Genomic DNA, 25,660 nt, shown 5'->3' with positions numbered 1-25,660 from the left:
CTGGAGTAATTTCCTGATCCTCAACAAAGATGCCAATTGTAATGTATCTCCTGCCATCAGTCAACTAATCGGAAACTAGGGATTGAATGTAGACCCTTCACAATCATCATGGCTGAACTACTCTCTGCATAAACTGAGAGAGACATTTGGGAGAACCTGGAAAGGATGGTGATAGTTTATTTCTGGAACCCGATTTCTTTGGTTCCTGAACTCACATTTACTAGTGGATAAACCACAACTTAGCTCCTGGTAAATCAGATGATGTAGAGTCATAGAGTTATACAGCCTGTTCTGTGTGATATCTAATGTATTATTTTGCTGCTAAGGTGGAACTGAGTCTAATATGGTTTGTCCCTTTAACAGTACGAAATTGCTGTGACTATGTTGACACCAATTATAGGTTACCTGTGTTGGTGAGCGTGTTTCACAAATTGACAAGCAATTGTAAATTTTCACACCAGGCGAAACCAGCATAAGATGATGGTCTTTTTTTCTTTTACTATTTTCCGACTTTGAAGTGTGGCAGATGTACTCAAAAAATAGTATATTCATTGCACGGTACATATCCAGGAAATTAGTCTTTAAATGTTTCCTAACTGGTAAAGTTTAATATTTGCTGCATCCACCTCCTGAGGATTATTGATTCTACCCCTCCATTGTGCTCAAACTCACTTTACAAAGGGCTCACTGTCACATAACCATATAATAATAATGATTCTGCACTTCAGACCATTAAGGTGCATTCTGCAATAGTACACCCCCATGAAATAAAGTTATTATGTTGTCTCACTGTTTAAGGGAAAGCTTAAATTAACTCAGAAAATCAATGTGCAGTATAGAGGACTTTGTGATTTGTGTGCCCTCCATGTACAGCACATGGTTTCGACAAATGTCAGTGTCAGTTTGATTTTCATTGATTCAGGGCAAATCAACCACTGTTTCAGTGCTGGTTGTGTTTCCACTGCTCCCCAAAGTACCTCCATACCTCTTCATCTCATCCAACTATCAGCCTGTACCCTCTCCAGATCATTACTTTTCTGTCCAAATGTACCCCCCCACCACCACCACCACCACCCAACTCCAATTCCATCTCCCAGCAGCTCCTGCAACTGATGACAGTACAAGACTGATCATTGATGTTAACTACAGTGTTGCATGGCCTCTTCACCTACTGCCATATCTCTGTTGTCTGCTTGAGCAAAGAAATTGTGCCTAGAACAAGGCAATTACAAGAAGCTTGTAAGCTGCAGTATAATAGCAGAAGACTCGCCTGATTTATGTTTCATGGCTTAAATGTGTCAATTTACGTGACCCACCTAAATCAGCCTGTGCTGTATTATAACATTCATCTACTGACTCAAATATTCCATTTCCAAAAGCCTCATAGTTTAGCAGAAGTATTTCTACTAAAATGTGAGAGTTTGGTAGATTCCACATTACCTCCCTTGGTACATAAAAACAGTAGTTGAGGGGGTGGATGTAGAAGGAAACTTTCATAGAATGACAGACCACAGGAGGCCATTCGGTCCATCATGTCTGTGCTAGCTCTGTGGAAGAACTAACTGTGGGAAAATTATCCAATTACTCCCACTCCCCTCCTCTTTCTCCATAACCCTGTATTCCTTTTTTCCCTTTAAGGATTTATTTAAGTTACTATTGAATCTCATTCCACCATTCTTGCAGACACTGCCAACAAACAACTCATTGTTAAAGTTTCATGTTGCCTCTGTTTTAAGTTAAAACAGAAACTAAATAAGAAAAAAAAAGTGTTATAATTAGGCATTATTTTTATCTCTCTGTTCCAGTGTTTCGGTCTCTAGGTTTAATTGTCAGCGTTTCCACCTGGACCAATAACAACCAAGACCTGCAATTCCACAACACTTGCATCCACTCTCACTTACCCCCATCGCAAGCATCATGACTTGACGCATTGCAGGTACCTGGCAACCAATGGCAGAGCGCGACACATCCGCTCCCCCATTGCAGGTACGCCTGGGCCAATCACAGCACGCGAGACAAACCCGACGGGACTTCCCCTGCCCCTCCCCCCTCCCGTACACAGAGCCCCCTCCCCCACCCCGTCCAACGCCAACCAGGCAACCGAGTCTCACACAGCGCCACCACCCCAACCACCAGTAACCTTACGCCTTGGCGATATAAGTCCGAGTTGGCCACGCACAATTAATAGAGACGCCGGTTACTCCATAGTGATGATTGATTTCGATAAGGGGGGGGGGGGGGAAAGAGTGAGGGAAGCTCGGTACCGGCGGACTGGTTTTATTGCAGATTCTTCCTTTCGCGCAGCACTCCGCCCATCCCCCCCCCCTCCCTCTCTAACTCCGCCGCGGTTGCTGAGTGCGGCGGAGGGATACACAGTATATATGTAGTGGGCAGTGGAGGAAGAGCGCGGTAATCGGCGTCAGTGGGATCGCGGAGTGTTGGACGAGTTGTTGGTGTGTGCGGTTAGCGCGCATTCTTTCCCCTCTTATCAACTCGACATGGTGCGTATGCTCGGCCGAGAGGATGCCTGACTCTCATCATAATCTGCTTAAAGAAATTTCTTCATTTAAAAAAAAAAATGTGGTCCTTTGACGATTGTGTGTGGGGGGGGGGGAGAGAGAGAAAGGAAAAGGCGATCAAAATGGCGGCATGGGGCGCGAGCGACTGTCATGCGGCTCGCCCCGCTTTGTGTTCCCTTATTTTAGACAGTCACTTTTTTGTTTGGTGTGGTTGGGGGCTGGTTTAAGGGGTGTGCGGCGGCGGCGGCAGCAGCGGGGGAAGGTGACCGGTGCCGCCGCGCTGTCGGCGGCGAGTGACGGGCGCTGGAGCGGGAGAGGGCGCGAGCTCTTCCTGCTCCCCGCTGCACCGACCCCGACCGGCTGGGCTGCAACTTGATGCTCTATCCCCGCGGCGTTGTTACTACAAACCGGGGCTCTTGCAGTGCCAAGATAAAGGGAGGGTGGCGGAAGAGACGGCTGCATTCCGCTGGATGCACTAAAATGTTTCAAAGTGCGCGGGCGGCGGAGTTGGGTGTTATACCTTCACTTGATCTTAGATGCATCTTCTCTTTCGTCTACTTTTTTTTTTGCTCCTGTATATCTGGCCTTGGAACGAAACTCGCATTTTTGTTTAATCGCAGCGATTTTTTTTTTTTGTTGCTTCCTCTTTTCCACCCCTTTTCTCCCCCAATCTCCGGTGTCTTTTCTTTTTAAATTTAAAACGTCCAGCGCCCAAAAGGGTGCGTAACCCTCAATCAGTTTTTTTTTTCTTTTTGCAAAGAACGAAATCCGGTTATGTTTGAAAGACTATTTTGCAATCTTAAGGTTACGACGAATTGCACATTGTTGCTCAGCCTTTTTTTTCTGATGTCGTTTGTTGAGCTTGAAGGGCCCATAAGCTTAAACGGGTTCTTAGTTTGCTATTTGAATTCCTTGCACATTCAGGAGTAGTGGTATGTAATGAATTGAACAGACTTCTAAATATTTAGTAATGTGCACAGAACTGCCTTTGACAAGTACATTACGTAATTGCAGGTTTTTCTGCTTCAAGTGGTGAATCATTGTTTTGCCACTGGAATGTAGTTTAAGTATCTTGTCTCTAGCCTACACGACCTCTGTTATGTTGTCAGTGTCTTGTCTGAAGGATGTTACTGCACCAACATGTAAAACTACTAATTTAAAACAATGTTTAAAGCCTTCGGGTAATAAATTTGACCTGGATGGTGGCTTGTTTTGTATGTGACTGTGCTTAACTTTTGGATGCTGTAAGTATGCCTAAATGTTGCAATTAATCTGTGGTGTGTTTGACCTATTGAAATGGTGAAATTTTATATAATGAAATAATTTCATTATATGAAACATACTGAGTGAAGTCAATTATCTAATTTTAGAGCTTGTAATTTAAAAAAATTTGTGGATTTAGAAAATGTGTTCAAAGATTGCAGGTTTTGAATTGAAGCCTAGCAATTAGTGTGAATTAATTGTAAAGGATGTAAATTAGCAATTTTTCATGGTCCTGCATTAAAAGGGTATTTAGATATTGATACTGACCTCGAGTGGCAATGAGATATCTAAAGCTAAATTGGATAGCTTTAATTGTGGTATGATGGGAATTGTGATGTAACTTTATATTTGGATCTGAAGTTAAAATAAGTTGGGCATAGAACAGCAGAAAGTATAGGGATCAAGTCAGATACAGTTTCAGTAGATGAAACAGTGGCTTATGAATTCTAAATGTTCTGTCTCCATAGAACACATTTTTTTTCATGGGTGATTGCCAGTGCTTTTGCTCTGTTGTATGCCCAACTTTTTCCACTTTTTTCAGTCCAGTTAAAATGCACTTCCCCAGCTTAGTGGGTGGACCCCCAACTTTCAGAACTGTCACTGTTCGAAACTCCTAATGAAGATTCAGTATAGCCTGCAGAATAGGGAAAATTACTGCCCCCTCCTGGAGAACAAACACAGGAATTGATTACTCAATTTTCCTGTATACTCCTCCATGGCATTAACATTCTCTTTTTTTTAAGTTTTGTTTTTCCCTCAGTTTTTAAAAGCCTAACTTTTTTCAAGTCTCATGTTTAATCCTTTCAATGTCACTATAGTTTAATTTGGCCTGACCACTGAGAAGTGAGAAGGAAACTAGAACAAGAAGCTTGATTTTGAATTTGTATGAAGCAGAAGACCAGTCACTTGGCTGCAAATTTTTCCCTTCAATTGTCTGCATAGTGGATCAAATCAGGCCCACAAGTTTAGGAGAAACCAAGCTCTTGTGGCCACGATCATGATTCTGGCAGAGAAAATGGAATACAAGCTTGCCATGATGGACAGTGTCAAGCTGAAGGGTCGATTTGGTGAAAGTCTATCCCAGTAACATGAAAACAACGTATCAAGCATTTTGAAGCTCAAGATGTATTGGATTATCTGTCTTTGACTAAGTGGTTGATTCTGGTTTGCAAGCAAGTGGTTCTTGTCACATTAGTGGTGACATTGGCCCAGTATGGGAACTGATGGGGTTCAGCATCATTAATTCCTGTACATGACCATATGCACAAAAGTAGTTCTGAAGCAAATTTAAGGTATATGTGTCCACCTTTGTCTCCGAGACAACCTGCATTTTTTATTTGAGGAATGTGGGCATCGTTGGCTAGACATTAGGAACTGAAAGATGAAAGTTCTTTCTGGTTGTCTTTTGAAGTGGCCTCTTGCACTAGGATTCAGGTATATTTGTGAATTACTAACAGTACCACACCAATAGGTGAACTTTAACTAATGTTGACTCCGCTTCTCTCAGCAGATGCTGCTTGACCTGTTGAGTAATTCCAGCACTTTCAGTTTTTATTTCAGAATTCCAGCATCTACAGTGTTTTGCTTTAAATTTTTCAAGGATGGATCATATTGCCAAAGTATGGAACATGCACTTGTGGCTTTGTTTAATCTCAGCAGATACTGCCTGACCTATTGCCAGCACTTTGTTTCCTTGCAAAATTTATTCCCGTTGACAGAAGCTGGAACTGCCAGAGATTTATAGTTTGGCAAATTTGCCCTTTGTTCTCCATGCCATGTAGTTCTGATAAATGCACATTCTTAAAACTTGACTGTATTAAGGATGATCATGACTTAAACTTGGGCCTGAGAACTTAAGACCACTAAAACTTGATTGTACCTTGGTTTTTAGTGAAGTGTGTGGAGTTCCTTCCCTGATGAGTTTGTCTTCACTTTTAAAATTGAGCTTTAATGGTCACAAACTTTACTTTTTACTTTGAATGCCCAAGTTTCCATTGGGTGACATGGATCTGCCTTTTATACTGACAGTATTGGAAAACGCTGACTTTTTGAGTGGTATTCACCAGTAACATGTTCCTGTTAATTTTTCTGTCTCTACCAGAAATGGAAGTCAATAGAATTGAGCAAATTTCAAATTATTGCCTTATAAACTTCACCCACTTTAGTAACTTAATACTGTAGTGCATTTGTCAAAACTAAACTACATTTAATGCTTTACCTTGTCTTACAGGCTGACCAACTTACTGAAGAGCAGATTGCTGGTGAGTGACAATATTTCTGTACAATTAATAGTTACTGGAATTGGTCCAGATGTCATAGATACGAACTGCAAACTAATTTGTACAAATGCAGAAACTTTTTTGTAACAAGCACATCAAATTATGTTCCAGCAGAATAAAATGGTAATAGCTGTTTTCCCACAATGAATTGGATGTTTTGAGAAGGCTTTGGCTTTTTCTCTCGGGGGAAGGAGATCAAGGTTGAGGACCTTGTGGCTTAATGTATGCCCAGGAATTTGTGTTCTCTACCAAGCTGGTGCCTGGTCAGAACATAAGAAATAGGTGCAGGAGTACACCATATGGCCCATTTGAGCCTGCTCTGTTCAGTATGATCAACTCCACTTGCCTGCTTGCCATATCTGTTGACTCCCTGAGAAACCAAAAATATCTGTCCCTGCCTTAAATATATTCAACGATGGAGCATCCACAACCCTCTGGGATAGAGAATTACTAAGATTTCGCCAACCCTTTTGAAGAAACTTCTCATCAGTCCTAAATCCTTATCCTGAGACTGGTCCCTGTGTTTTAGATTCCCTGACCAGTGAAAATCTGTCTACCCTATCCAGCCCCTTTAGAAGCTTATGTTTCAATGCAATTACCTTTTTCTCAAACTCCTGAATACAGGCCCAATTTACTTGGCGCCTCTCAATAGGGCCCCCACCCTGCCCAATCCCAGGGACCAATCTAGTGACTCTTCACTGTACTGCCTGCAGTGCAAGTATAGCTTTTCTTAAATGTGGAGACCAAAACTGCACACTACTCCATTTGTGGTCTTGCCAAAACCCTGTACAATTGTAGCAATACTACTTTATTCCTATACTCCAGTCCCTTTGCAATAAAAGCCAACGTGCCATTTGCCTTCCGCCTTCCTAATTGCTTGCTGTACCTGCATGCTAACTTTGTTCCTTGTACAAACACCCAAGTCTCTGAACATTGACACTTACAAGTTCCACACCTTTTTTAAAAAAAAAAGCTGTTTCTATTCTTATGGCCAAAGTGAATAACTTCATACTTCCCTAAATTATGTTCCATCTGCTATCTTGTTTCCCACTCACCTCACCTGTCTATAATCTCTTTGCAGCCTCTGTCCTCCCCAAAACTTACCTTTGTATCTGCAAACTTGGTTACATTACTCTGGCTTCATCTAAGTCATTAATAGAGATTGTTAATAGCTGAGGCTCCAGCACTGGTAGGCTCATTCAGAAAGTAAGGAGGCATGGGATACAGGGAAAGTTGGCTGTCTGGATACAAAATTGGCTGGCCCATAGACAGAGGGTGGTAGATGGAAAGTATTCAGCCTGGAGTTCGGTGACCAGTGGTGTTCTGCAGGGATCTGCTCTGTGATTTTTTTATAAATGACTTGGATGAGGAAGTGGAAGGCTGGGTTAGAAAGTTTGCTGAAGTTGTGGATAGTGTGGAAGGCTGTTGTAGGTTGCAATGGGACATTGACAGGATGCAGAGCTGGGCTGAGAAGTGGCAGATGGAGTTCAACCTGGAAAAGTGTGAAGTGATTCATTTTGGAAGGTCGAATTTGAATGCGGAATACAGGCTTAAAGACAGGATTTTTGGTAGTGTGGAGGAACAGAGGGATCTTGGGGTCCATGTCCATAGATCGCTCAAAGTTGCCACCCAAGTTGATAGGGTTGTTAAGAAGGCGTATGGTGTGTTGGCTTTCATTAACAGGGGGATTGAGTTTAAGAGCTGCGAGGTTATGCTGCAGCTCTATAAAGCCCTGGTTAGACCACACTTGGAATACTGTGTTCAGTTCTGGTCGCCTCATTATAGGAAGGATGTGGAAGCTTTAGAGAGGGTGCAGAGGAGATTTACGAGGATGCTGCCTGGATTGGAGGGCATGTCTTATGAGGAAAGGTTGAGGGAGCTAGGGCTTTTCTCATTGGAGCGAAGAAGGATGAGAGGTGACTTGATAGAGGGGTACAAGATGATGAGAGACATAGAGTGAATAGTCAGAGACTTTTTCCCAGGGTGGAAAGGGCTATCACCAGGGGGCATAATTTTAAGGTGATTGGAGGAATGTTTCGGGGAGATGTCAGAGGTAGGTTCTTTAGAGTGGTGGGTGCGTGGAATGCACTGCCAGCGGTGGTAGTAGAAGCAGATACATTAGGGACATTTAAGCGACTCTTGGATAGGTACATGGATGATAGTAGAATGAAGGGTATGCAGGTAGTTTTATCTTAGAGTAGGTTAAAGGTTCGGCACAACATTGTGGGCCGAAGGGCCTGTGCTGTACTGTTCTATGTTCACTGATGCTTGCAGCACTCAACTATTTTCTGGCTGCCAACTTGAAAATGCCCTGTTTATGGCCACTCTTTGCTTCCTGTTTGTATTTAATGAAGTAGATAGATTTTTGAAATATTGGGGGAGTTCAGGGCTATGTGAAGCTGGCACGAACGAAAGAGTTGAGTTCTGGGGCAGATCAGCCATGTTAAATGTCGGGGCAGGCTTGAGGGGCCAAATGGCTGCCTCCTATTTATGTTCTTCTAACCAATCATCTAGCATTCAGACTGAAAGCTTGTGTATACAATGGTTAAGCTTAGTCTATTGGGCAGCCAGTCTACATGATTAAGTTTGTACAAGGTGAGCACATTCAAAAGTAAATGGTATATATTGGGACATGTTAACATGTCAGGCTAGTCTTTGTGGAAAATTATACTCTAGGAAGGAAAGAGTTAGTACAAGATAAACCTGGATTTTTGTCTTGTAGGATAGGCAAAGTAGGCTGCTGGTAGGTCCAGCTACTGCACTCTATTGTGACCGTGTGCTAGTGTTTTGATGTGTCTTGTGGAGAAGGATGGGGTTGCCAAACCTTGAGGGGCTACTGCACTTGGGGTGAAGAAATGGATCTATCAAATTGTCAGCTGATGCTAGCCAATCCGGCTAAGGATTTAACATGATATTTTCCAAGCGGTCTTCAGAGGGCTGCTGTGAATTGTAAATGTGGTGCAGTAAAGTGTATTCTAATTGTTCAGAGGCAGTAAGGAGGAGCTGAGTTCTCTAAAATGTGGAGAATATTAGTCATGGTAGACTGAGTCTCAGAGGAATTTTAATAAGTCATGCCCTGGGTTGGACTTCCTTTTAATCATGGGGAAGTGGTATGGATATTTACAAATTCTGACAACAGTAAATTTAAAAGGAATTCTAGAAAGGCACAAAGGAGGCAACCAGTGAACATTGCCTAGAATAGGGCCCATGCTGTAAGGACTTTAAGATGAGCCCCACAGTGCTGTCCATTTGGGTGGATGCAAAAAACAGCTGGTTCTCCAAACAGTGTAGCTTTTTAAAACATTGAGAAATTGGAATGCACTTTGATATATTACAGGAGGGCTAGAAGGCATAATTAAAACATCTTTACTCCACCTGCAATTTTCTGTCCTAATCACTCTTTCCCTTCTGTGGATTTCCACTTAACATTGAGTTGATACAATCATGTAGGTTACAAGGTAGAGTTGCTCAAAGACAGCAAATACTAGTTCTGGTAGAGTACCCAGCTTATTCTGTTTCTAAATTGACATTCACCATTGGCCAAAGTGCCTACTTAGCTTCCTGAATAGAACTATCTCCATATGCCTGTAATTTGCATCAGTGGCTGTTGCAAGAGGAAATCCAAAGTAAATGTGTAATTACATTGATCTATGCATTTAATGGTTTTCCCAAGTTATTCAATGTGTTGCAGTACATTCTTAAGCTTGTTTCAGGGTGTGTGGTTTGAATAACTTTTATCAGCTGCTTGATTTGTAGAAGAAATTTACAGAAATGGACTAATGTACAGTTTGAGCAGTGAATTAAAAGGTTCTGAATCTTCATGAATGCATTGGAGAATTCTCATATGCATGCAACTTGACCTTGACTATCTTTCAAAATACTGGAGCATTGGTTTGCAAAACTTGCATAAATCTTTTTCAAAAAGTGCATCTGCTCTTATGCCAAAGTTGATTTCCTCCTAGCAGTAACTAATTTTGATTAGATGTCTTCAAGTTGCTAAGAAACAGTATACATCAATTCCATCTGTGCTGTGGGTGTTTGGTTGCAAGTCTGAACATGCTGGCACTGACTGAATGCCTGACCAGATTGATTAGGACATTGTCACAATTTTATGACCTAACCAGTGGGTTGAAGCAATTGTCAGTGTTTAGCCACTGATGAAGCATTAGTAGAATGTGGCAGTGTTAGTGGCACAACCTGAATTATTCATCCCATGATAGAAAAGGGATGGGAAGAATAGACTTGCCTTCAGTGGCAAATTTAAATCCTAAACATTTGTCCTTGTTTTTAGAAGGCAATTTCCAGTGAATCATGCGCATTTAACTACTGCTGTAATGTTAGGAAGTTAAATCTGTTGTGCCTACTGGCACTGTTGGCATATCAAAAAGTTTTACTTTGTGCAATGCAAATCCTTCCTGGATAAATTGCTTTAATTTTGAAGTGCCAAAATTTGCAGGCTTTGTAATGTAGTTTTCTCCCATGTCAACCTACTCATCTCTTTTGTTCCTTGCAGAATTCAAAGAGGCATTCTCCCTCTTTGATAAAGATGGCGACGGCACCATCACAACGAAAGAGTTAGGGACTGTAATGCGATCTTTGGGGCAGAATCCTACTGAAGCGGAGTTGCAGGACATGATCAATGAAGTTGATGCTGATGGTAAGTTTTTTGAGTTGATTTTTCATTTTGCTTCATGAAGGTAGCCAGATTTGAGTCCGTTGTTTACTCTCTTTTCCCCCCCCCCCCCCCCCCCCGCTCAAAAAAAAACCCTGTCACGACTGATCACATGCTGACCTAAACTAGACTGCTTTGAATGCCAGAGCTAGAATTTTGAGTTAATACTTATAAAACTGTTTCAGATGTAGGTGTGATGCACAAGTTTTTCCAGTGGTGAGTGAGTTCTTGCTGTGAGTAAATACAATACTGTTTTTGGAGAAATTGCTTTACACTACCAGATCACAGCCTAAAGCAAACATTGAAAAAAACTTCAGCAGCAAACTGCTAGTGATCAAATGAACAAATCAAACACTAGCATTTGCTAGAATGACCTGGAGTGGGAAAGTTTGAAGTGTTTGTCCTTTTGTGGTGTTGGAGTAACTGACTCATTATATCCTGCAACACGCAAGAGGATTTAGTTAAACTGTAAAGGTTTCATAAGGCAGTGTTCAACATCATGCCTATAGGTAGTTTTAAAATATGTAGAATTAAAAGGTCTTGAGATTGAAATATTCTATTTTAACTGTCACTGACTATGAAAGTCAGTCTACTGAGTGGCGACAATGAGTTTAAAAAAAATAAATAAATTGAGACTTGTTTTTGTTTATCACCTGACATGCAGCTGAGTGCAGTGTTCTGATATTTAGCCCTTTTGGTTTCTCGGACTCCCGGGATTATTTTTTCCCAAAGGTGTACATCTCTTTTCTAAGTGTATGCTCATCAGAAAAGGCCTATTCCAAGTCCCACTTGAGTGCAATTAAATTTTTCTGCATCCCAAAGCTATATGCATTCCTTGAAAAACTTGGCATTCCAGTGTACTCAAGTTATTAATTGTCAGTTGATCGTGGCTAGAATGGCAGTGGAAGCTATTGACTTCCAATAGTTTGGAGGGGATAAAATCTGTTTCCTGCTCCAGATTGCTATGGATATTGGGCCTCAACCTCACAATGGTTAAACAGAGTGCTTTCTGCAGAAGCACACAGTGACCAACCAGTTGGGAGCTTCTGGTACCCTTTGAGAACATCTCAGATCAGTAAGGTTGAGGGTAGGCAGAAGTAACAAATCAACTGTCAAACATAATTGATAAGCAACTTAACCAGAGTCCAAGAAAACACTCACTCACAAGGAAGACTGGAATAGCGAAAGGAAATTCAATAGTTAGGGGAACAGGCAGGTGTTTCTGTGGCTGCACATGTGCATCTTTGTCTTTTTTTAAAAACCTAAAATGTAATTAGCATTAAGTCTTTTAACGCTACTGCTTTAGGACATATTGCATGCCTGCACTATTAGGATTAATGAAATTACCAAATTTTTCATTTAATTATTGGTCTCCAGTTCATGCAATTTGTGTAGGAACATGTCAATTTTTGCAGTTCTGAAGTTATACCTAAATTGGTGTTCTCAAAAGTTTGTTAAAGTAGAAAACAGGATATAATCTTGCAGGTTGATATAATTGAATTCCCAGCCAAGTAACATGTTTCTGCCCCCTAATGGCTGAGAATGTCCTGATGTACTGAGCTGTACAGTAAAGGTCTCTGGTCTGAATTTGCTGACCTTGACTATAGTGTCCCAGCTGTTGGGAGTTCTGAGAAGATTGCTATTGGTCACTGTACCTGCATCTGACAGTCAAGTCCAACAATGCTTGATTTAAGGAATGGTGTGGTGAGCTATTTAGAAATTACTTATCAAGATTTCATTTTACTTAGAATTTAAGTTTCAAGCCTTGATTGCCTTTGGATGTGGCTATATTTGATTGCACACTGAACTTGGGTGGACCAAGGATATACTGCATGCTGGCACATTGAGTTTTACATTGCTTTTCCTTCACCTCTGAATCACTTCCCGTGTGTAATAGGAAGCTGGGAAAATTTAGTGCACCCCTATAGCATAAATTCAGTTTGAGGGCAAGAAGCTGGAGTCCCACATGAGTGTTCTGGCGTTAAACAAAAGTAATTATATAGGCATGAGGACAGATTTGGCCCTAGTGGACTGGTAGGAAGACTACAAGGTAGAGCAGTTGACTAGTGGCAGATGTTTAAGGAGCTATTCAATTTATCCCAACTAAAATATCTTCCAGAGAGGATGAAAGATTCTAGGAGGGGGATAAAACATACACGGCTAAGCAAGGAAGTTAAGGATAACATAAAGACAAAAACTAAGGCATGTCATATTGCAAAGACCACTGGCAGGATGGAAGATTGGGAAACTTTTAAAGATTGACAAAGGGTTACTAAAAAAAGTAATAAAAAGGAAAGGTAAATTATGAAAGAAAACTAGTGCAAAATATAAAAATGGATAGCCAAAGCATCTAAGTATATAAAAGGGGAAGAGTAGCTAGTGAATGTTCATCCATTGGAGGATGAGACTGGGGAGTTAATAGGGAACACAGAAATGGCAGACACTAAATCAGTTTTGCTTCAGTTTTCACAGTGGAGTATACTCGTACCCCAATAATGCAGAGGTTATAGAAAGGGAGGCACTTAGAACAATCGTCACCTAGAGAAAAAGTATTGGGCAAACTATTGCGATTGAAGGCAGACAAGTCCCTGGGGCCTGATACATCCTAGGGTCTTAGAGGAAGTGGCAGTGGAGATAGGGGATCCATTGGTTATAATCCAAAATTCTCTGGATATGGGAAAGGTTCCAGTGGATTGGAAAAAGGCTAATGTAACATCCTTATTCAAAAAGGGAGGGAGGCAGAAAGTAGGAAACTATAGACCAGTCATTGGGAAATTGTTAGAATCCATATTAAGGAAGTAATAGGATATTTAGAAAGTCAAAACTTAATCCATCAGATTTAGAATGGTTTTATGAAGGGTAAATTATGTTTGACTAATTTGCTAGAGTTCTTCAAAGCTGTAACAAGTGAAGTGGATAATGGGGATCCTGTAGATGTAGTTTATCTGGACTTCCAGAAGGCATTTGATAAGGTGCCGCACAAAAGGTTAATACAAGGTATGTTCACATGGGGTTAGGGGCAATTTATTAGCTTGGATAGAGGATTGGCTAACCAACAGAAAACCGAATCGGGATAAATGGGTCGTTTTTCTGGTTGGCAAGATGTAACTAGTGGGGTGCCACAGGGTTTGGTCCTTGGGCCCTAACTCTTTACAATCTACATAAATGACTTGGATGCAGGAATAGAAGGCACTATAGCCAAATTTGTAGATGACACTAAAAGATGGGACAGTAAGTTGCAATAAAGAAATAAGAAATCTACAGATGGATATAGATAGGTTAGATAAATGGGTCAAAATTTGGCAGATGGATTTTAATGTGGATAAGTGAGGTTATCCATTTTGGTCTGAAGAATAGAAAGGCAAATTATCTAAATGGAGAAACTTCAGAGTGCTTCAGTGCAGAGGGATCTGGGTGTCCTCATGTATGAATTGCAGAAAACTAGTTTTCAGGTGATAAGGAAGGCAAATGGAATTTTGGCATTTATTAAAGGAATGGAATATAAAAGTAGGGAAGTGTTGCTGCAACTGTACAAGGCATTGGTGAGACTGCATCTGGAGTATTGTCTACAGTTTTGGTCCCCTCAAGAAAGGATGTAGTTGCATTGGAGGTTCACTAGATTGATTCCAGAGATGAGGGGTTTGTTTCATGAGTGAGCAGTTTAGGCCTTTACTCTAGAGTTTAGAAGAATGAGAGGAAATCTAATAAGATGATCAAGGGGATTGCCAAAGTAAACAGAGGATGTTTCCTCTTGTGTGGCAATCTAGAATGAGAGGTCATAGTTTTAGGATAAGGGGTAGCAGATTTAAAACCGATGAGGAGAAATTACTTCTCTCAAAGGGTCGTGAATCTGTGGAATTCACTACCCAGAGTATAGTGGATGCTGGGACATTAGGTATATTTAAGGAGGAGGTACAGATTTTTAATTAGAAATGGGTTGAAGGGTTATGGAGAACAGGCAGGAAAGTGGAGTTGAGGCAGAGATTAGATCAGCCATGATCGTATTGAATGGCAGAGCAGGCTCGAGGGGCTGAATTGTCTACTCCTGCTCCTAGTTATGTTCTAAATGGCCACTTACCAACAAGAATGTGCAAGCAAAATACTGCATGTGTTGGAAATCAAATTAAAAATTCAAAGCTGGAAATACTGAGCAGGTCAGGTGACCTCCGTGAAGAGAGAAGCAGTAACTTTTTGGTTCGATCCTTTGTCAGAACTGGATAAGAGTGCTGACTCTCAGCTTTCTTGACTGTACTGCCTAATTCATCTTGCCCTGCTTCCTATAAATAGCCCATTCTCCCAGTTTTTTCAGCTGTCGCAAATGCTTGATGTCCTTTTTTCCTTAAGCGAGGATTTCCCTTGCCATGCTTGGGGCCCTAAACAATGTTCTATTTTTCTTGCACTTCTCTTGCCCTCTTCCCCCTCTGTCAGCCTTCACATTCAGCAGATTATCTTCCACCATTTCCAGCACCTCCAGCATAATGCCACACCTTCCTTGACACATAATTCCACTCAATTGTCTTCTCCCCTCCCTTTCTGTGGCACATGCTTGCATATTTACAGGAGATACAACTCCTGCCAGAGGCGGCACAGTGGCGCAGTGGTTAGCACTGCAGCCTCACAGCTGCAGGGACCCGGGTTCGATTCTGGGTACTGCCTGTGTGGAGTTTGCAAGTTCTCCCTGTGTCTGCGTGGGTTTTCTCCGGGTGCTCCGGTTTCCTCCCACAAGCCAAAAGACTTGCAGGTCGATAGGTAAATTGACCATTATAAATTGTCACTAGTATAGGTAGGTGGTAGGGAAATATAGGGACAGGTGGGGATGTTTGGTAGGAATATGGGATTAGTGTAGGATTAGTATAAATGGGTGGTTGACGGTCGGCACAGACTCGGTGGGCCGAAGGGCCTGTTTCAGTGCTGTATCTCTAATCTAAATCTAATCTAATCTTAACCTCCTCCCTTTCCACTGTCTAGGGCCCCAGACACTCCTTCCAGTTGAAACAGCAATTTACTTGCGTTAACAGTTTCAATTTAAGTATACTGTAGTTCCTACTTCACAATGTGGTCTCCTACAATGGGGAAACCAAACACAGATTGGGTGGCCACTTTGCAGAACATCTCCATTCAGTCACGTGCATGATCTCCAACTTCTGGCTGTCTGCCATTTTAATTCTGTATCCCACTTAGTCTGACCTCTATCTCCTACACTCTTCCAAAGAAGCTCTTGATAAGGCACTTTGCAGCCTTCTAGACTCTACCTTGTTCAGCAATTCCAAATGATAACCTCCTGCTGTTCCTATTTTACCTAGACTATCTTTTGTTCCTTTACTTGTCCCATTACTATCTTTTTTCTTTCCTTGCACCGAATCCCTTTTGTCACTTAATCTCTCCTGCCTTCCACCCTCAGACCTTCCCCTTTTGTTCTTCCGTCCCTGCCTCTAAAAACCTGTTAAAGTGTAATTTTTTTCTTTTCTGATGAAAGGTCACTGACCTGAAATGTTAACTGTTTCTATCCACAGAAGCTGCCTGACCTGAATTGCCAGTATGTTTTTAATTCCTTTTTAATGTGGCTGAATGAGGTTTTTAGATTGTTGTTTCATTTGAATCCCTACCTAATTGACTAATTGCAGGCTTCTATTATGCTTATTAAAAATTAAATTATTCCTGCCTCCTGGTAGCAATGAAAATTTTGTTCAGCTGACCAACTGTTAGGTGGCTGAGTTTCAAATGAGGCAGTGATGAAAATTAAAGGGGGGGTAAATTCTAGGAATTAAGTGACTTCCACAGCCTGGTAAAAGTGTGAATTACCAGTTCTTGGGCTTAATGTAATTCTTCACAGCTGTCATACCACTTCCTTAGCTGTTTTGTAATTGTTGCATGTCCCTGCTTCTAGTGAACAATGCAGGTTTAGCTAGGCAAATAAGCAACCCTGCTCCTGTCAATGGCCAGATGGATTTTTTTTTAAGAATTTGGGTATAGCAGTAACTGGCACCTAATGCCACAATTACAAAGATCCTAACGCAGATGTTAAAATCGAATGCTTTTGGACAATTGAAGATTCAGTTCTCAAGGGGCTTGCATGCATCCCTAGTCTGGTGCTTGTGGGTCCCAGATCTTTTTTCTTGCCCAATTAGATTGCTACTGTTAGCTAGTGACTGGGTGGGGGAAATGTAAAATAGTCATGGTTCCTGCTGACATGTACATTAAGGTTTCAGGTAGGGTTTCCCTAACCTGAGGGGGACAGTTAAGGAAACTTAAGTGCTGAGATGCAGTGTTCTGTTTTGAGTTACTAATGCATTATTTCTGTTGTAAACAATTTGTTAGTATATAACAATGATGGCATTGTTTCCCTTTTTCGTAATCCGAATTGTCTTGGGCAGTTGTGATGGGAATCCCTAGAATTGTGCATATTGATGAAGACTGACTATAAATGTGATACATTTGTGCTAAAATGTTTCTTTTTGTATTTACCCCTTCCACAATGAGGCATATACATAATTCTTTGATAATTGTTAGTTTCAAAAAAGCAAGTGACTCAGCAGCAAACTGGCTTGGTTTAAAATAGCCTACACAGACTGCAGTGGTGATATACAACAATCTGTTCAGTAGCTGGCATTAACACAATGGTCTGAATGGCCTCCTTTGCGAAACAATTCTGATTCTATGGTTCGAGTTGTGTTCTAGTGCCCAAACTGACAGCTTCCTAAGCGGGATGAGATTCAACCTGGCTGTAGCCAATTCAGAAACTGCTGCACCTTGGAGAACAAGTCTTTGGTCAACTTTGCCATTCCCATGGTGTCAAACCAGATCTGAAGACTTGGCATGCATTGCTAGTGGTGGTATACTGGGTTTCTACATTGGTGATATTTAGGTATAAATAAAAATGTAGGAAGGTTGTATAGGAAACAAGGTACTACTAACTTGCTTCCGAAGGTAGTATTTGAGTATAATCCAAATAGTAATACAATGGAAACTTCATAATTGAAGAGCTCTCATAACCCTGAATAACTGTGCCCCAAACTTGGCCTTTGGCATGGCAGTTCTCCAGGCATTGAAAATGATTTTGAAGGCTTTGTACTTGATCTATCCAGAGCTGTGGTTGATTCCTGTTGGACAAGTTTGACAATCTGTGCGCAGAGATAAAAACTTTTGTCTTGCAAAAACTGATGAAATATCAGCAAGATGGACAATTGGAGCACAGAATACAGTTGGCTCCCTAGTATTGTAGTTAATTACAAGGTGAAAATTGTGCTGTAAGGTACAATTGAAATGAGCACAATGGAAGCTATTATAGAGCATAATTAAGTATAAACATTGAAGTTTCTCATTAACTTGGTGTCACCATGAACCTGCTTAGCTGGATAATTTCAGTAGGATCTATTTATGGTTTAATAAGATTGGATCACAGCTTTAATTAGGTCAGTAGAAACTGTATGGGGTCGCATCCTGATTTAGAAAATTGAGTAGTTGGCTCTTGAGCAGCTTTTAATTGTAGCTTTGACCAGCATTCTTTTAACTCCCTACAATTTCGATTTCATAGTTGCATGTAAACATTGGCTAAGTTCTTTAGCCTCTTGGATGTAAGTATACAAAACAAGATTACCAAGATGGGAGATGTGCTTTGCCGCAGTTCTTTTTGCATTTAGATCTAAAGGTTCATCAACTGTTCCGCTTACTACCTAGAAAACTGGGTGTAGCTTGTTTAGAAGTTCTAAGACTTTTTGGGGGATTTTTGAGTTCCTTTTGTAGATGTTGCTTGAGCCTTAAATGTCATAATGGTTCTTTCTCCTGAATGTTACTTTTTTCTGTTTTTTAGGTAATGGAACTATTGACTTCCCTGAATTCTTGACCATGATGGCCAGGAAAATGAAGGACACAGATAGTGAAGAGGAAATTCGTGAGGCGTTCCGTGTATTTGACAAGGTGGGCATTTTAAATAGTGTAATATTGCAATATAGGTTTAGTGGCCCTTTTTATTGGTTTGCTTTTGAGCAAGGGGATGAAAAATTATTGGGATAGGTGGGAATGTGGAGTTACGGTTACAATAGATCAGCCAGGATCTTGTTGAATGGCTGAGCAGGCTCGAGGGGCTGAGTGGCCTGCTGCTGCTCCTAGTGTGTATCTTTATAACTCTGCAGTTTCCTAACTTGGTTGGGACAATATTTAAATGGCAGTATGTGGCTTTGTTTTGAAGTGAATCACTATCCTGAGGCGTCTTTATAAGACTCAAAGCCGCTGTTCATATTTTGCTAGTTCTTAGTGCTTCATTTAGCAATGCAACTAACAGCGGAGGTTCTTTTGGAAGTTACGTGGCTACATGTCCATGGGACAGTCTTATCAGACTACCCATTTGTTTACTTTGGCTATGGCATTAAGCATGATACAGAAGCTTCTTTGTAGGATACTTAATGCTTAGCAGAAAAGTGTTCCCAGTAGGGAAAACTTGCATTGCAAAGGGTGTGGTCTCTACTTTTCTCTTTGCTCACGACAGACTCTGCATCAATCATTGGCATTACAAGTACTTGGTGACCTTAAAGAATACACTTTCCCTCTCCCTCTTTTGATTTGTGGGTTCAGTGCATGTGTCATGACCCACCTTGTCCTGAGCATATCAGTAACTTCAATATGGTTACTACTTTGGCCTAATTGATTTTTCTAGCTGAGTTAATAGCTAATTCCCTTTTTCTTTACAGTTTTGCTTGCAAGTGAAGGCTGAAGTATTGATGCATTTCGGGCAGATCCAACTGCTTTTATCCAGCATTCCTTATCTCTAGAGAAGGTTACTTTTAAATGTTAGTTCTTTCCCATCCAAGAGCAACCCAATGAAAACAGGTGATGCCTGTTTGTACTTGCCTCAGTGCTAGGTTCATGGTCTGTTATGTGATTCAGTATGATGTATTTGAGAATTTAGATAACTAAGGGGAATGGAATAGAGCTATAGGGCAAGAGGAAGTAGAGTGGAAGGAGACTCGTGGAGTGTAAATGCCAGCAGCAACCTGTTGCAGCAATAGGCTATTCACTACATTAATTCTATACAAAAGCTGGAGGTAGTCAGGTTTGAAGTGCTGAACAAAGTGCCTTTTGAAGTAAGGTGAATGAGTATTTCTGAAATATATAGGGGGGTTTCTTGGGACTTGGAATTCCCTCATAGTGATTGCTTTATTAATTTGCATTACTGATCAAAATATCAGTGGCGCAGTGGTTAGCACCGCAGCCTCACAGCTCCAGCAACCCGGGTTCGATTCTGGGTACTGCCTGTGCGGAGTTTGCAAGTTCTCCCTGTGACTGTGTGGGTTTTTGCTGGGTGCTCTGGTTTCCTCCCACAGCTAAAGACTTGCAGGTTGATAGGTAAATTGGCCATTATAAATTGCCCCTAGTATAGGTAGGTGGTAGGGGAATTGAGGGAAGGTGGGAATGTGGTAGGAATATGGGATTAATGTAGGATCAGTATAGTTGGGTGGTTGATGGTCGGCACAGATTCTGGCTGAAGAGCCTGTTTCAGTGCTGTATTACTATAAAATAAAATTAAATTTGTTACCATTTAAATTTCTATAATGTGCAGTTCCAAAGTGACACTGCTCGATCAATTCTAGGCATGGTCCAATCTCTTAAACTTCTTTATTGATAACTACTATAAATTCAGGTAGTAATTCCCACTAGTAGTGGGTGTCATGGGGAGGTTAGCATTATTGCGGATGCTGCCTTCACCTTGAGTGGTGGTGAGCTGCTGCCTTGAACCACTACAATCCATGTGGTGAAGGTACTCTTATAATACTGTTGGGAAGGGAGTCCCAGGATTTTTGACCCAGTAACTTGTGAAGGAGCAGCTGAAAAATGCCCAATTCAGGATGGTGTATGACTTGGAAGTGGTGGTAGTTCCACATACTTGCTGCCCTTCCCTTTCTAGGTGGGACAGAGCCATTGAAGGAATAGGTTACTATTCATTAAAGTTTGCAAAACTCTTCATAGGAGAAAATATTTGGAAAAGAATTTAAACTTTTAAAAAAATTTATTTTGGGATCTGATTTTGAATTTCAGGATGGTAATGGTTACATCAGTGCGGCAGAGCTGCGTCACGTTATGACAAACCTAGGTGAGAAATTGACAGATGAAGAAGTAGATGAAATGATTAGAGAAGCAGATATTGATGGTGATGGCCAAGTCAACTATGAAGGTATGTCTGTTTCCTGATTTTTTTAAAATCTCTGGTATAAATGGGAAGTCGTTAACAGAAGCTCATGTATTCGTGTCAATTTGTACAATAAATCTAGTCAGTCATTCGTCAAATCACTATTTAATTTGAGGCTCTTGCCTGTAATTGGTATAAAGCTGGATGCTGCAAAACAGTGCTTCCAAGTGATGCAATAAAGAATTGCATTTTGAAGTTATAGTATCAATAAATTTTATGAACTTGAGCACTAATCAACTTCTTCCACAGCACTTGGTCCTTAAGACATGAATAAGGGTTGGCTTGTTTAAATGCTTTGCTTTGAGAACCATGTGCCAGTAACACCCTGAATGAATTCATCCCTGCATAACATGTTTTATTTCCCTGTCAATTTCTCAGTCCTGCCCCTTGAAGTTGTTGACTCTCATTATTGAGTCTTCCAGTGTCTTGCCTGTGGCCATTTTTATGTATATTGAGGCCATTCATTTGTGGGGTGGCTGAGAGCTCAGTCCTGTCCAAGTGCACTTTCAAAGTGGTTGGGAGCAGAACCCTTGGCCTTTCCCTTTTAGCTTAGAAATGCTGATAATACATTGGATTAAATTGTGCACTGGCTGAAGTTTCCTTTTACCAGAAGGATTACCTTGGGACTTGCTTTTTGCAAGTGCCCACAGATGAAGGGAAAGGAGACTTCAACTTGACTTTAATTTGCAATAGCAAGGTTAAAATCCTAGCAGGACAACCTTTCCAGTCTTTAAATTTAATAAACTGAAGATTAAAGAACAGTCATCTAGAAGAATGGTAAATTTATTTCTGCTTGGGCTAGATTTCAATTAGATTTATACATTTTAGTTTTCTCAAATGCAGTTTATAGTGCTACATGGGTGATTTTATTTCCCCTCTCCCGGTGCATTAGAACTGGTAAGGAAATTAATTGATTCTATCTGATAGCCAGCTACATAAATAAGATTCAAAGTTTGCTTTCTGATCTGAGGCTGACCATCTTAGATGAAGTTGCTTAGGTTTGCAGTTGCTTTTGGCATTTGGGCTAGTGACATTTTTAAAAATTGGCCAGAGTTGTGGTTCCTGATCACAAATGATCTATGCTGGCAGTTATATTAGACACCTGGTAAGATTAGGGTTGTGCTTGGTTCTGAGGACTTTTTGTGGCTCATTTAACCATCTAATTCTGCAGTTCATGCAGCAATTGGCCTAGAGTATTGCAAACGTGGCACTTAGTAGAACTGGAACAGCATGAATAAGTTTTTGCATGTTTTCCTGGAAAATGATCATGTTTTTACAAGGAGTGTTTATCAGATCTCTTAAATTAGTCAGATACAGCACTGAAACAGGCCCTTTGGCCCACTGAGTCCGCGTTAACCATCAACCACCCATTTATACTAATCCTACATTAATCCCATTTTTCCCCCTCATCCTCACCTTCCCTCAATTTTCCTACCACCTACCTACACTAGGGGTAATTTTTTTTTTACAGTGGCCAATTTACCCATCAACCCGCAAGCCTTTGGCATGCGGGAGGAAACCAGAGCATGCAGAGGAAACCCACAGTCGCAGGGAGAACTTGCAAACTCCGCACAGGCTGTACCCAGAACCGAACCTAGGTCGAACTGTGAGGCTGTGGTGCTAACCACTGCCACCAAAATTGCACTTAATTGAATTTAAATTCCTCTAGCTGCCATGGTGGGATTTGAACCAATGATCCCAGGGCATTGGCCTTTATATTACTGGTTCAGTGACATTACCACTACACCATCTCCCCTGGTATGCCTAATCTGGTCACCAGCCTCATGTGATATCTACCATCTCATTTGGCATCTTCGAGGTTGCTTGGTCTGGGTAGCTTTTATTTTAAGTAATTAGGTTTACCCATCTCACATTTTTCTGTAGATTGAGAAGTTCCCTTTCTCCCCTCATTTTTAGCTCCATTTTTCTAAAGTAGGCAGTGAGTTCATGCACCTTTTTCTGTCAGGTTATACATTTACCCTTTTTTGCAATCTCTAATCTATTGTGACTACTGTAACCCTTTTAACCTCCAGCTTGTACTGTTGTGACAACATATCAATATTCCAACTTTGGAAGTGACAAATCCATTTAATTCTAGGTCACTATTCTCTGAATTCTATTCATCATTGCATACTTAGACATTTTTTAACCTAACAATACTTTATACTTAACTGGCCCAACAAATGAGAACACATGCAGTGGGCCAACATGCTGTGAAATCTATATCGGCCATTTTATATATAAATGAGCAGTCTCTACACCAAGACTGAAATTCCTCTTCCCTTGCCCCCTTCCATGTCCAGTCCGATACTATACACTTGCAAGTAAAGGTTTAATTTTTAAAATGGTTTACTTTGATTTGCATTCTAATGCATACTGAAACCAAATTCAAGCTTGACAAATTTGCCCACTAAGATAGATCCTAGAAACAGAAGGACCAGTTATAAATTGTTACGACAAGTTGGGGTGGCCTTCCATTTGCCCCACTCTACCTAGTTGGTTCATCTCTAATGAATCTGTGGGGCTCCTTATTTTTGGACTTTGAACAACATTTCCATTTATGACTTGTATCTCTGGCATCTTGCACATTTCTCCCCTTCATCTTGCTGTTAGTGGCTCTGCCTTCAGTCAAAGGCCCTACACATTAACTCCCTTAATTTAAAAAAAAAACTTGGCTTTTGCTCACCCCATCTAATATTGCTTTTGCCTCTGTCATACCTTGGTGTTCTTTTACATTAAGTGATCTAAAAATGCAATTCTCCACTGACAGTTGGATTCTAAGGAGTAAATCTGGTACCAATGTTGCTGTCTTTGGGTGAATTACTTAGAACTTGCTGTGAATGTTCAGTTGAGCACAATACTAACACCTTTTCAATATGAAATGTTGCAGCAGAGTAAAAGTTAGCAACTAGATCACTTAAAGGAACTATAGTAAAGCTAGGTCTGCTGCAAGTGGTGAACTTGTAAATTTGACCATATCGAATTCTGTAAGTTGCTGGTAAATACTGTTGTGCACTAGGGTGGAGTTGCAGAGCAAGGTGTTTGTAAGGACTATATTAGGCAGACTGGGAATTTGGATTGTCTATACACTATAACAATCTGTCCATGCAGGACAGACTTTTCACTGGCTAGGGTAACTTGAACTATGTTCTATGTGGCTGCAGATGTGTATTGCTTCAGATTGGTCTATCATGTTGAGCATAACTGCTGAGTAATGCAGGGCAAGACTTGACGGTGACTATTGTCTTCTGCCTTTCCCCATACTAAATGGCTTGATGGCTTTTGGCAGCACTGAAATGTGACAATTGGCTCACTTTGCCATTAGGAATAATTTGTTAGTTCTAAAACTTTATAATGAAGGTCACTTGAAATATTAGTCTGTTAATGCCTCTCTTACCAGCAGTATTTTGTTTTTAAATCAGTTATGTGCTGACTCCTTTAATTTAGCGGTAACTATGAAAGTGGGCTGCTCAACTTGGTCTGTAGATTGAAATGAGACACCAGAAATGTATTGCTACTGTGGCTATTAACATGTTCAGCAGCAACCATCTTTCCTTGCTCTGTGCAAGGAGGAAAATCTGAATTGCTGATATTGATCTGTAATCAACTATTTGAAAGCAAACTTCAATTAAATTCTCATCCTTGTTTTTCACAGAATTCGTACAGATGATGACTGCAAAATGAAGACTTTTACTTTCCCCTTCCTAGAAAAAAAAGTTGAAATCTTTTACTTACCTCTTGCAAAATGTTCATTTATTCATTCTGTTTCTGTATAGCAAAAGTTGCTGAATGTCAAAAGAAAAAAACCTGTCCACAAACTCTGCATGTAATGATCAGTGGTCCTGTCCCCAAAGATCTTCAAGCCATGCATCAGTAAAACTTGTACTACCTTAAAAACAAAGGCAATTGGACTCTATGAAGTTCCATGCTAATAAATACACTGTTTGGGCTGGCCAGTTTTTCATGCATGCAGCTTGACAGTTGAGCACAGCCTGGCTCTTAATTCCACTTTATGTTCTTCGTGGGAATAGTTTAGTTTTTCCAGTTTGTATATTGTACCAGGATGATTATTCCTGATGGGTTGATTAATTTTGAGTGCTAAAGCAAGCAAAAACTACAATCGAAGGTTGGAATTGTATGACTGTCCCTGGAGTGGAATTGTTTTCATACTTGTGTGCTCACAAAACAATTACCAGGATTGAAGATCTTGATTTGAAAAAAATTAAAGATGGCATGTCTGTATAAAACTTGGTTAACGTGTCTGCATTGCACTATAGTGAAACGGATGTCAGGCAATTTACCGTTCACTGAATTTTTAAAGTTACCTATGATGAGGGAGTGTCTTGGACTCTCGTTTATCTTCTGTTCTGTACCATAACTTGGAGCCGTCAGAGTATATATCTACATAGGACTTCAGCACAATGACGACATGGCTGTTCAGCAAATTACAATTATGTCCATTCCAAGTTGTAAATGCTAGTCTTTTTTTCCAATAAAAGACCATTAACTTGAGTCTCTTGGGTGCCAAATTTATTTATCCACTATCAGTTATTCATATGACCTGTAGGTGACCTCAAATTATTCTGATTGGTTTCAACCAATGATTGCTGTGTTTCAGCTTGTGTAACATCATAACCACTTGTCAGTGGGTGTTTGCAAGAAATATTTTTGAAATAGGCCTATTGGTTCCCATTTACAATAAAAATTGAATACACCAAAACCCCAGTTCAAGACCACTTTACCA

At 40.7% G+C, this 25,660-nt stretch overlaps 1 protein-coding gene across 1 annotated transcript; it reads left to right on the top strand.

Moving 5' to 3' along the window:
* Window positions 1–2,390: 2,390 nt before the first annotated feature.
* On the top strand, window positions 2,391–25,428 carry LOC137373584 (calmodulin-1). Its single transcript, XM_068038568.1, has 6 exons — window positions 2,391–2,501; window positions 6,013–6,043; window positions 10,575–10,718; window positions 18,544–18,650; window positions 20,766–20,901; window positions 24,572–25,428. Exons 1-6 carry the CDS (start codon window positions 2,499–2,501, stop codon window positions 24,598–24,600), a joined length of 450 nt encoding a protein of 149 aa, XP_067894669.1. The 5' UTR covers window positions 2,391–2,498; the 3' UTR covers window positions 24,601–25,428.
* Window positions 25,429–25,660: the final 232 nt, after the last annotated feature.

Source organism: Heterodontus francisci, chromosome 9, assembly GCF_036365525.1.
Source record: "Heterodontus francisci isolate sHetFra1 chromosome 9, sHetFra1.hap1, whole genome shotgun sequence".
In the NCBI taxonomy this organism is placed as follows: Eukaryota; Metazoa; Chordata; class Chondrichthyes; order Heterodontiformes; family Heterodontidae; genus Heterodontus; species Heterodontus francisci.
This window is presented reverse-complemented; position numbering and strand designations above follow the sequence as displayed.

Excerpts from the sequence above, each read along its gene's own strand:
- LOC137373584 (XM_068038568.1), top strand. Across the intron at positions 10,719-18,543 it reads CAATGAAGTTGATGCTGATG|GTAATGGAACTATTGACTTC; the intron begins GTAAGTTTTTTG and ends TCTGTTTTTTAG. Across the intron at positions 20,902-24,571 it reads TGGCCAAGTCAACTATGAAG|AATTCGTACAGATGATGACT; the intron begins GTATGTCTGTTT and ends TGTTTTTCACAG.